General features: G+C 34.9%; 2 protein-coding genes across 3 annotated transcripts; one reads left to right on the forward strand and one right to left on the reverse strand.

Moving 5' to 3' along the window:
* Nucleotides 1–851: 851 nt before the first annotated feature.
* LOC147866845 (GDSL esterase/lipase At5g62930-like) lies at nt 852–4,108 on the forward strand. The gene is made up of 6 exons (XM_087317347.1): nt 852–1,024; nt 1,387–1,464; nt 2,278–2,421; nt 2,543–2,619; nt 2,981–3,145; nt 3,774–4,108. The coding sequence occupies exons 1-6, from the start codon at nt 899–901 to the stop codon at nt 3,928–3,930; spliced, it is 747 nt and encodes a 248-aa protein (XP_087173473.1). The 5' UTR covers nt 852–898; the 3' UTR covers nt 3,931–4,108.
* A 1,449-nt stretch (nt 4,109–5,557) lies between these two features.
* Nucleotides 5,558–12,215, reverse strand: LOC147866846 (transcription initiation factor IIB-like). Of its 2 annotated transcripts, none has more exons than XM_087317348.1 (7): nt 11,815–12,215; nt 8,788–8,880; nt 8,157–8,281; nt 7,734–7,864; nt 7,515–7,603; nt 6,520–6,596; nt 5,558–5,814 (listed from the first exon to the last, which is right to left on the reverse strand). In XM_087317348.1, exons 1-7 carry the CDS (start codon nt 12,159–12,161, stop codon nt 5,681–5,683), a joined length of 996 nt encoding a protein of 331 aa, XP_087173474.1. In that variant the 5' UTR covers nt 12,162–12,215; the 3' UTR covers nt 5,558–5,680. The 2 variants fall into 2 exon arrangements, with proteins under 2 accessions (XP_087173474.1, XP_087173475.1); XM_087317349.1 differs by having other exon boundaries at nt 8,157–8,286; nt 8,856–8,880; nt 11,815–12,213.
* Nucleotides 12,216–12,614: the final 399 nt, after the last annotated feature.

Consider the following 12,614-nt stretch of genomic DNA (forward strand, 5'->3'; position numbering starts at 1 on the left):
TTGGTTGTGAGAATTGAATCATTAGCTACAGCCTACTAGTTTTGTCTTTTTGTTATTTGTTATTACATAGAATGGCCTTTCAACTCCGTTTATTAATCCATCTTTTGTCATGATCTCTACTTATGGCATATGAACATGGAACTTGTAATGAGATAGCAAATCGCAACACAAAACCACATGGCCACGAACTACTTTCCCTTTGGCACACACAACTTGTTCAGACAGACTATGAAAAATTATCGTACTGCAAAGATTGAACTATGTATAGGCATCAATCACAAAACCCACTTGATTCAACTCATAAGTAGCAATGTGGTCCCATCAACAATATCACACCATGCAAAAGACTACGCACAAGATCTTGATCTTTGTTGACTTTCTATAGCCATCATCATCATCATCATTGTTTTTCTACTGTCTTCTTACACACATTTTTTGCATTCATACATACATATCCCCACATTTTTGCATCCATACACGTCTTAAAAGGGCGTTTTATGAGAAACTAACTGCTCATTCGGAACGGAGATTTTGATCATGTCGACAATGACATTCTACCTTCATACATACGTATGTATGCATAATTTTGCGATATCAAGGCACATGGATGTAATGAAATGAAGGGGGATCAATCATAAAATTGTCTCAACAAAAATAAAGATAGTATGAATCATGAAATTGATAGATGTCCCAAATAATTGAGATGCCAATGTTTTTTGGATTAAGATTTAGAGGGTATAAGATTCATATTAAACATTCAATCCAATCCGATATAATTTTGATTTGCTTATGAGAAATCAATCCATTTCTATGACTGTGAAAGGAGTAAAAAAATCTGCTCATACATATACTGTATACATAACCATATGATTTGGGGAGGAGCAGGGGAGCCCCAAGGATGAGCAGCAGCAAGAAGACATATAGATTTCCCCGTTTCATTCTGTTCGGAGATTCCATCACTCAGCAATCCTTCTCTCCCTCCGGATGGGGAGCCTCTCTCGCAAATCATTACTCTCCCGCTCATGTAATCTCCATTTTACTCTGTTTCTATCTCTCAAAATTCTCTGTTTAAATGCATACCTCTGTTTCTATCTCCTGTACTCTCTGTTTATATTTCCTGTGCATTTATATTTTGTTTGGTTTTGTCTCATTACTAATTTCCTGTTTCTATCTCAAGAATCCCTTGTTTTTGTCCTTTTCATAATATTTCCTCTGTTACCTCTGCTTGCTCTATATATACTCTGTTTCCATCTCAATACTCTGTGTTTTTCTATATATATATATATATATTCTTTGTCAACCTCAATACTCAGTTTTTCTAAAAAACAAATTGCTGTATTATTTATAACCTGTCCTTCTTTTCATTCTATTGTCCCCCCTTTTCAGGTAGATATTGTTCTCCGAGGATTCAGTGGTTACAACACCAGATGGGCCCTATTTCTTCTTCCCCAAATATTTCCTCAGGTTTATCTTACTTAACTTTCTCTCCTGTCCATTTCTTTCTTTTGTTTTCTTCTCCATCATTTCTCCTATTTTTTTTGTTTTTTCTCTCAATAATTTCTTCCTCTTTTATTTCCTCTCATTTTTCTTGAATCGTTTTGTCTCTTTTCAAAACTCTAAAGTTCTTATGACATTTGGTGTTTTACTTGCTATTTGCTATTTCTTTTCATTTGTTTGAAAACTTTCAGTTCAATCATTCATGTAGAATTGTTCGAAACTTCCTTTTGTCTGGAATTTTCGCACCTCCTGTGAAACATTTTAAAAATTTGGGCCTTTGGCATTATTTTCTATATTAATTACTATGCTAATTCTTTTTGGGGGTTTCAACAAATTGTTTTGAAATTTTCATTCCACCTATTTCTTCATTTGGGAATAATTCACTTATTTATTCATTTAAGATTTATAATTTTTGCAAGTCCTGTTGCTACCTTTGCTATAAAATTTAGGCTCATGCGAAACTCACTAATATATGAAACGAGGGGCGAGAATAGGAAAAAAAAAAAAAAACTTTAGGAGTCCAAAACCCCATGAACCAAAATAAGTAAGTTTGTCTCAAAAAAATATGTGAGTGTTTATGAAAAAGTGGAAAACTGTAAGTCCGGAAAGCCTAAATTCTAAACCTAATTGATCATCTAGTTTTGATTAAACTTCGTTTTGTCTTTCATTGGACTTTTCCATTGTTTTTATTATTGTAAACACATTTAGATCTTGAAACCCTAATAAACCCTACCTAATGCATCATTTGTTTTGATAAAAGCTCATTTTCATGTTGTCCAGACACCACTAATAGAACCACCTCTTCTTGTCACCGTCTTCTTTGGTGCTAATGATGCCGTGCTACCTGACCATATCCACAATGAGAAGCATGTGCCATTGCGAGAATATAAGGAAAACCTTCGCAAGATTATCTCCCACATAAAGGTAAGAAACTAGTCATTGTAATGTATTCTATCACATTTTTAAAGACGTTCTCTATTTGTTTTGGCTAACTTAGACATGGAAAACCATATTTACATATACATTAATATTGTGACATGTGTAGAGTATCAGTGAGGCCACTCATGTGGTCCTTATCACTCCCCCTCCTGTGCACAAGAAAGGTCTACAAATTGCAGCAGTGTAAGCTTCGTCTATTTTGTGCTATTAATGTGGTGGATTGTCCTAGTCAATCCGTACTTAAGACTCATAATTGTTTTTACACCATATACCACTACTCCTAAACTTCGTGCCACATTGTATATCAAATTAATGTCCTTACGATCTCTCTCGAAACTGTTGGGTTCTTCTCTAGTGACACCCCCCCTCTCTCTTGAAACTGTTGGGTTTTCGAGCAATGAGGAAAGGGCTATCTATGGAATTGCTGAAAAATACTTGTAATTTGGGAATTTTGCCAAAAAAACGAAGGAGTTTAAGAGTATGTTGAAAAACATTTGCCTTTAATTTAATGACTGTTGTTTTTTGTGTGTGTTTTCCTTTACAGGGAAAAATATGGAGCTAAGATTGAAGATCCTCCTTCTAGATCAAATGAAGCGACTGGAACTTACGCAAGAGCGTGCGTTGAAATCGGCCGAGAATGTGGAGTTTCAGTCATTGACCTGTGGTCATCAATGCAACAAGAATCAATCTGGGAAACAAGATTTTTAAGGTATTTGTTTTTCATTTTATGCATGGATGTAGATGCAATAACAGTAGAAGTCTTAATGTGTAGTTCTTCATTAGAGATCAATAATATAAAGTCCAAATGCCTGCAATGCCCTTGCTTTTTTCACTGTTCCCCTGAATTCCCCTAAGTTTTGTCGATTTCCCCAAATGCCTTTGGTCTATCCTTGCTCGAGTAATTGTGTGCCATTTAAACAATTATATGGTCAATTCATCTCCCTTTCTCATTTATACATTTTATTCTAAGAATTATGCATGGTCAATCCATCCCCTTTTCCCGTCATCTGGTGGGTGTCAGGGGCATTTGGTGAAATAAACAAGACCTTTAGGGTTATTGAGGGACCAAAAGGTAATCTTATAGTTTTTTTCCGTCATATAGACATAGAGATTTCATCATTCCAATGGTGCTGTGCTGATATCGTGCTATTGAAAAAGTTGAAGATTCACATTGTCCGCTTTGTAGACACTTCAATTATAATCTTGCTTCTGTCCAGGGAAAAGCTCCACAATGCCATTCCCTATCTACAGTGTGAAGATGAAATCACCCTACAAATGTTTTTGAGTTTGTTTATTAACTGGAAGGATGCTTTTTTATTGTTTGCTTTTTGTGTCAGTGATGGTCTACATTTGAGCCCTGAGGGGAATTCGTTTGTCGCGGAACAGCTCTTGCAGCTCTTAGATAACATAGGCTTATCTGCTGGAGACATGAAAACAGAATTTCCAGACTTTTTGAGTATCGATGCTAGTGAGCCGAAAAACACATTCAAATAAGTGAAGTCTTGACCTCTCAGAGACACATTGAAAGGATTGTTAGTCAATTGATTCCTATTCATTTTTTTCTCTTGTTTGATCCTGAAATCATTAATCACTTTTCTATCATGGAACGTTTTACACTCTTTATCATCCCAACTGTGTTTCTTCTCAATATGTATTCCTTGAATTGATATTATCACTTGATTTTTTGTATGGTGAAATGAGCTATTGTATATTTTATTTTATATAGAGAAGAACTCCGAAATGCAAACAGTCCCTGATGCCCTTTATCAACCCCCAAAAATGCGAAAAATGGGACGAGTTGCCATTGTTTGCTCAAATAGCACAAATAATTACCCAAAACGTAAGATGGTTTTCACTACAAGTATTCGGGGAAACCTAAAAATTTAGGGGCATTTGAGCATTTAAAGAAACTCCTGGCGGATTCAGAGGTTTTCCCTTGTAAATGTTGTCACACTAATGGGATCTTATTTTTTATTATCTGTGTGCTATGTGGATATGTATTCAATGGTAAATATCTTTATACTTGGATCTTAAAAGAAAACTATGTATATTTTGATGGTTTTTGAAATGGGTGTCATCTTAATTTTGTTCAATTTTAAGGTCTAATTAGTAAAATAGTTGTAACTGTGACAAAAGTGTCATATTTTGTATTCCATAAAATAGTTACTTTTTTTGATACAGTACCATAATCTGCATTTGCACAGATACTTATTAGTTTGAAGAACTATATACTTCATATAATGACTATTGGTCTCAATCATATGCATGAAGTGTGCATATTTACATTGAGCTTGAACAATTGAATGTGTTTCCTTTGGATTCATGTCTTTTTAACCCAAAGTTTTGAGTGAATTTGTGATGAGAACCTTGTTTTCACGATCTGCAGAATCAATCATTTTGAAAACGAATGGTAAGTTGAATCTGAAGCAAATCAGATAAATTCACTTTGAAAACAAAATTTGGATATTGGGAATCTCGTCAAAATATATCTGCAGCAATCAGCAATTAATCTTAAATTGAGTTTTGGAAACAAGGAATCCCTTGTCATTATAAGTATTTGAAGCAAATTGGTTGCAAGGATTTTTGGCCATTTGAGTGAATTTGTGATGAGAACCTTGTTTTCACGATCTGCAGAATCAATCATTTTGAAAACGAATGGTAAGTTGAATCTGAAGCAAATCAGATAAATTCACTTTGAAAACAAAATTTGGATATTGGGAATCTCGTCAAAATATATCTGCAGCAATCAGCAAAATTAATCTTAAATTGAGTTTTGGAAACAAGGAATCCCTTGTCATTATAAGTATTTGAAGCAAATTGGTTGCAAGGATTTTTGGCCATCCATCCACAAAAGCCACTTCTGATTGACACATGTATGATCGTATCTTATATATCTTCAAAAGAGCTGATTGCATGCCTTCTTTCAACAGCAGGGTCTTAGGATCTTTAGAATGCGTTAATGCTAGCCACCTTTCAATTAATTGTCTGTTACTTTTTTAAGCTCAAATGCTTAGCATAGTATTAATTAGTGACGATTTTCATAACCTTATCCTTGCATTTTGTGATGCTAATACATAATTAGAGACTATTTTCAAGCTTACATAAAAATGTCCATGAGATATACTTCAACAAACTGTAATTAGCCATCAATATTGCACATACATCACACATATATGACATCACAGGAAACGGTTACATTTCAGCAAGAAAAGCTGGTTTGTGTCAAATCAGTACTGAACTAAGACTAGGGAGCACAAAGATTTCGCAGCTCTTCACTCTTAGCAAACCAGCTGGGCACGATTTTATGTGCATGTGGATGAAGATCTTTATAGGAGTTTCGTATGGTTCCCTCAGCTACCCCAGTAACTCGAGAAATATCTACAAAATTCAGTAAGTAAGATGGCTACAATTCATTAATGCTAATATATCTGTGTATATAACATTGTTATATATACACATAAATCAATAATGTATGTATATCGGCATTGGCTTAGTTGAATTCGTTATGTTCTATAAAGCCATATTATCCAGAGGTTAGAAGAGCTTTGTGATGCAAAATTAAACAAAAAGAAAAGTGTAATATAAAAATTACCCCAGAGTATACATTGTAATATTCTCTGATACCCTAGTAGGTTTGCAAATCTAAGTATTCATAAATATTAAAATTAAACAAGGCAAAAGGTTAAAATAATATAATATTTAGCATATTTCATCAGATGTCAATTAAATAGTCATTATGGTCTTAAAATAGCCACTATTTTTATTCTTTCCTTTCTGATTTGAGGAAAGGGGGTATTACTGAGATTTTAAATACTACTAGGGGTATTCCTTTTTAAAATTAAGGGGAGTATACTGATTTAAAACTATTAGCTCTATTATTTTTTATACAAGGAGTGTTACTTTTTAAAATAGGGGTAATACTGATATTTTACCAATGGTATAAAATAGCATTTATTTACACCAAAGATATAAAATGCCTGTACCTTCCTAAATGTGAATGATTCTGTGTCAAAATCATATAATGAGATGAGGATTGTTGCAGTTAAACATAAAACAAGGATCATATCGACTAATTATTGTTACCTTTCAGAGGCTTCTTGTCTTCTGACAATTGTGATATCATGTATATCACGGCGGCTGCAATAGAAATTGGACTTCTCCTGGCAGATAAAACAAGAAAGACAAGAAAACAAAGGTCTATGTTGTTGGATGAGTCAAGAAACTAATAAACAAGGGGAAAAAATATTAACCATCGATCCTAGCTTATTTATCTATCTTGTTCCCCTATATATTTCAAGGTAAAAAACAACAGCTTTAGAGCCTCTTGTACAATGCATATCTGTTGCTTACAAGCACTCTACAAATTTGTTGTATTAAGTACTGTTTTCATGTGTCTATATAAGAGTATGTCTTTGGCCTACTGATCACACTTACTTCAGTCACATTATACCCTATATGTCCTCTTTAGGAAACCCCTTATCTAGATCTATATCTTTAAAATGATCCCTGTATAGAAAAAAAAAACCTGATCTATGGAAATGTCATGAATAATATGCATCATTTTTTATAGTCAAATTGAGATTTTGTATTAAATATTTAAATCTATTCAAACACTGTCCCAGTTTTCGCATTTTCATAAATTTAGTATGTTTATTCTTTGGAGTATTTTAGGATTTTGCGAATATCTAATCAGTTAATATTTTCTTATTTAGGTAAAATGCAAACCTCTTTTAATTTTATTATAAAAAATAGAGGGTTTTACAACTCTTCATGTGCTATAGGTACATATTTATGACTGACCCCAGGGCTGGAACCTAATGATTCAACAATAGAGATCACAAAAAATGCTACCCTGAGAGTTTCAGATCACCAAATATTCAACTTTTCCAACTTTTTAGACAGATTTATTCACTATGTTAAAAACCTTTGTGTCTTCAAATCATTTTGCATAAATAAATAAAAACACCCTTCTCCTATCCAATCTATGTTAATTCCCTTTAAATGGCGATCTTCTGTACATACAAAAGAAGGAAGAACTAAAAAATCCTTAAAACAGATGTAGCTAGTATTTTGCTCACCGGACATCCAACTCCTCTGACTTTTTAACTGATTCAGTTGCAGCTTTTACAGCCTGATTGTTCATGCCGAGATGAGAGCAAAACCTCCTCTGCAAACAACATTAGCAAGTCAAATAGAACCTGATCCAAACTAAATAAGGTAGTGACAAAAATCTACTGAATAAGGAAAAAAATAGTCACAATTTTTTCTTTCAAAGAAAAGAACAAAAGAAAATACACCAAGAAATCGCCTGCATGTATCGTTCCCATTTCCATAGATTTGCCCATCTCTTCTTCGAGGTGTTTAACGATGAACTCTTTAGCCCGGCCAATCTCTTTTTTTGAAGCACCATTGGCTACTGAGCAGATTTCTGTTACAGAGTCACAACAATATATCAGGGGTTTGTTCGATACAAAACTAAACACAGCACCAATATATATATACTTCCAAACTTGTAGTGCACTTGTCACTATACTATTAACTAAATTTTCATAAGTTTACCAGAATAATACCCTTATATAATTAAAAAGCTACTCTTCGCACAATGTATTCTGGTATTCTTGAAACCTTGTTTACAGGGTGTTTTGCTAAATATCCAAAACACTACGGGTATTTTGGTGTGTTGCCCTTTAATAAAATCTTACAAAAACATGAGATCTGACCTTTCACAGTTCTAGGTTTGTCCTCTTGACGACAGGCAATATATAAACATGCAGCTAGAATTGCATCTTGGTTCCTTCCCCTGCTGGACTTCAGATCTTCAATCTTCTTATATATTTCATTTGCTCTATCCTTTGGGTCCCAGGACAAAGCAAAATCAAATATCAAATCAAATCAATCATAGAATCATATCCATTATCAAACAACTCAAGGAAAGCCATTGACTTCAATGTTTCCTTACCGATAACTATGTGAAATCAATCACATGGCTATGAAATGGATTTTAGCATGATTCCATGAGGACAACCAAAATGAAATCATTTATATCCAGCAAAATAAAAAAATGTATAAATAGCTACCCTACCCAGAGTAAAATAAGATGAAATAAAGCATCACATATCTCACGAAAAGAATAATAAATGACTAGAAGTCATCATAACAAGGGAAGAGAAAATGGAAGAGAAAAAAAATGATAGAATAGGTCTTATATAGGAGAGGAGAGAAGGAACAAATTAATAAATTATCATGGAAATCATCACATGGATATTGCCTCAGGTTTTTTCACTACAAGAAAAAAGCTCCACTGCCTATTGCTTCAGCTCTTTGGACAGGTATTAGAATATGGGATTTGACCTTGTTATTTCAACAGAAAGCCCATGAGTGAGAAACTGATGAAATGTAACCAAAGATTCTGCAGTCACCTTAATGGTTGAAACTAGTCCCAGCCTGCAAAATCAAAGAAAAATCATTAAATGAGTGTACTTTAGATTATTTTTAGAGATTTTCTCATTAACAATGTTATAAAAACGTGTTAAACTAGTAAGATTGGGTTGCATGGGGAAATCGCAAAGAATTTCACTTTAACTATCATCTAGAAGGTTGCATTTTATATTCCACCACAAATTCGGATTTTGTTTCTTTTAAATTTTGGAAAGTAGATATCAGTTCGTAAGTATGCAAGTGTTCATTGTTAATGCTAGAAAATTAAGAAGAAGTTCATCTTCAAAAGTGATAAAGGAGAGAGTTTTAGCAAAGAGAAGGAAAAACAATTGGTGGAATGCTTTCAATTTTGATTACTGAACCATCATCAAGTGAAACATAGCATCCTCTTCCTCAGGGAGCTATAAGACAGGATCCTCACTTTATCTGCAGTAAAATTCAGACTCAATTGCATACAGTGTTGTATTAAGGTCCTGTAAAACCTAAAAGGGACTACGCTGGTCATTGTGTTTAGCGTAGACGAAGCAGACAACATTTGCCCATCGAGAGTGCATGGTCTCTCCTATGAGTTGTAACAGGAATAAACGTTGGACATTTCTGATCATTGAAATTTAATGGTTGCTATGCCATGTAGCATGGTAGAATTATTAAGCATATTTCTTTATAAACATTTTTTGCAAAGTAGTAGATCAAATGCATTGCAGAATAGAAGAAGTATAAAATGAATACACAACGTGATCAAAAGAGGAAGCAAGGGAATAGTAAGGGTGAAAGTTTATAAGTGAATAATCAAACGTGAGCATGGTGAGGTTGTTGAGATCTTGGCAATACATACAAAACTGCCATCAAGAAAACCCACAAGAAAACCTAAAAAGAAGAAAGAATTATACGAGAAACTCTGGAAACAAGAATTTGCAAACGGGTGAATGCCTGGCTAAAAGCTAGAACAGATCCCTCAGAGAAAACCAAGGGTAGGTATATCAGGGAATTTTTTCAATTCTTCTATCAGCTGACCTCACCCAATTCTACTACGACCACTCCTCTTGCTTTCCATCTTCTATGTTACATTCTTTATATAACTGCCGCATATGTTTCTTCACCACCTTTCTAGACATTTAATCATTTCCTACAATCCGGTTTCTTTAGTTGCTTCTAAACTTTACCCAACATATTCTTCAATTTACTAGGATTCTATGAGGCTAGTTTTACTGTTGATGCCAACTTTTCACATTGAATGCACTAAAGTCGACTTCACATCGGTGAGTGTGAGATTCACACTACAATTCATACTCACATAGAAAACTCTCCAACTTTATGAATCTCTTATCTTCAGTTAAAACATCTGCAATTTGATCATCAGTTTTAGTGTGAATCACATATGTGAGTATTCTTCTTTTTTTTCTTGAAGAAAAACCTTACTTGGGTATTGCAAATACTTAAACCAATTGCAAAACTAAGTTCAAGCCTTACAATTGTCAAATAAATTAGACTTTCAATGATCCTTTTCAAAGTTGTAGCATTCTCTACTGGGTACCAAAATCAGCTCAAATCAGCTCTCAACTTCACATTTTACAGAAGTGGTGTATGAATGGGCATGCATCCAATCATTCCATATAACCTAAAGTATAGTCTCTTTGAATGGAATTTCTTGGCCTAAAGAAGATCATCTTCAACTAACCTCTTTTATATTGATTTCATGACTTACTACAATAATGAAATCATCCACACAATTCAAAATGACAATGATTCCATCGTCCTAGCTAACGTATACACAAACTTTGATATTTCAAATCCATGTGTAGTTAAGCACTTGATGTCCATGGTTGGTAATACATACAATGCCTTCTTCAATTTACATGCACAATGTAGGAATTTTAGATATTTATTGCATATAAACTTCCCTGCATGCATGTTCATGTACATATTGTTCCCACCTCCTCGTGCATCAGTAGCATAAGCCTCTTCGCTGAGCTCATGTGTGATGTGTGACAATATGATGTGCTTATTGTATTCAAAGACTTGTAGCATACAATTTTAAGCATAAAAATATCCCCAACATTAAGATTCAATAGACCAAATTAACTTCCAATTTAGAAAATACATGCAAGTTTTAAAATGTTCAAAATCTTCCCAGAGTATCCTAAAATTCCTCTAGCATCACCTGTGCATGTTAATAGTTATATTCGTCATCCAATCAACAATCAGACATAATCACCTCATCACAATCATACTCCTTGATATCTGTGGGTGACCAGAAAATAATCCTAACAATAATTTCCAGGCTTTTTTTTACTACTATTTGAAGTTCTGGAGTGCCCTGTTTACACTCGTGAGTATCTTTCAATTCAATTTGCATTTGTCTACATTGACATATCCACCTCCTCCATGCTTTCTATGGCTTTCAATAAGTGCATACCGGAGAAAAATATACTAATCACTCTAATTGCTTTGTCCTTATCCTATTGCAGATCTTTGTGGGAATAAAAGAAAATGCATTCCAATTTCTCATACGCTTCTCATGAGCAATCTTGAGCCAAAATCCTGAATGCCACTTTTTTAAGATGAGGACGGCCATATCCAAAAGATTCCCTTCACAAGAACTGCTGTAATTGCCGAGGTCACATCTATTCTTTAATTGTTTTGATATAAGGCATTATATCAAATCTCAGCAGGAAGAAAAGTCTTTGGCTTGAGTGTCAATTTTCGTAAATAGCATCGCTTCATTTCTCTTTCATCTTATTTTGTGTATTGGGCATGTAGTCCAGCGGTAATCCACATTTTTACTAGCCTGGTTTAAAATCTCTTAACTTTATTAGATGATATTGCAGATGTAGGGTTGAACCCTACTAACTGTGATTACCCATATTTGTAAATCTCTCTCTATCTCTCTCTCACTCGCCTATAAAGCAAACCAAGGAAGTGTGAAATATGATTACTAACCGATCCGCCATCGTTGCAATGCCACGGAAAGCTTGGATAAGCATCCGGTCTGGGTTTGATCCTCGACTCTGCCATCGGCCAAGTGACGGAAAATCTCCTTGTGAGCCGCTTGTCTTTGATATAACTGTAACCAACCCACCATCCGTTAGCAGAGGGTTTGAAGGGCCTCCAACACGAACTGGATCATTGTCCGCGGATTCGTTCGCAAAAGTTCTCCACTCCGAGGTCTCATCGATGGAGTGAGCTTCTAAGACTAGGCCACATTCTCTGCACACCATATCACCAGCTGCATGATCCATGACAACTTCTGTTGCTTTCTTGCATTCTGGGCAATTGACATCGGCCATTTTTGTATGATCCTCTCTCTCTCTCTCTCTCTCTCTTCTTCTTGCTTGTTCTGCTCTTCCTGTCTTTGCTTCTGAGCAACAAAAATAAGTTTTGGTGGTTCAGAGGGATGGTTTTCTACCCAATTTCAACACAAAACCAAACTCTTCGGTTTGGGCCTCTTTTGCCCTACCTTTGGTTCGGTTCGGTTCGGTTTGGCCTCATGGTTTGGTTTGGTGAGGCCAGGTCTAGTCCAAGTTTGGTCAAGAGCCTCCCTTTGATTCCCTCATGATTCCCGCCTCTGCCTCTCGACTCTCGACTGACTTTTAACCTTTGATGCCGGCCTCTGCCTCTCGAGACTCTCGATTGACTTTTAACCTTTTCCCCAGTTTTAAGATAAGGGCTTCAAAACACAACAATGGAGGATGGGTTACTTCCCTTTGAGGTACAAATGTTATTTGGAGGGCTTTGGCATA

This window comes from Azolla caroliniana, unplaced genomic scaffold (genome assembly GCF_043228905.1).
Source record: "Azolla caroliniana isolate FFs.n. ecotype wild unplaced genomic scaffold, voAzoCaro1.0.p SCAF_3, whole genome shotgun sequence".
Classification (NCBI taxonomy): Eukaryota; Viridiplantae; Streptophyta; class Polypodiopsida; order Salviniales; family Salviniaceae; genus Azolla; species Azolla caroliniana.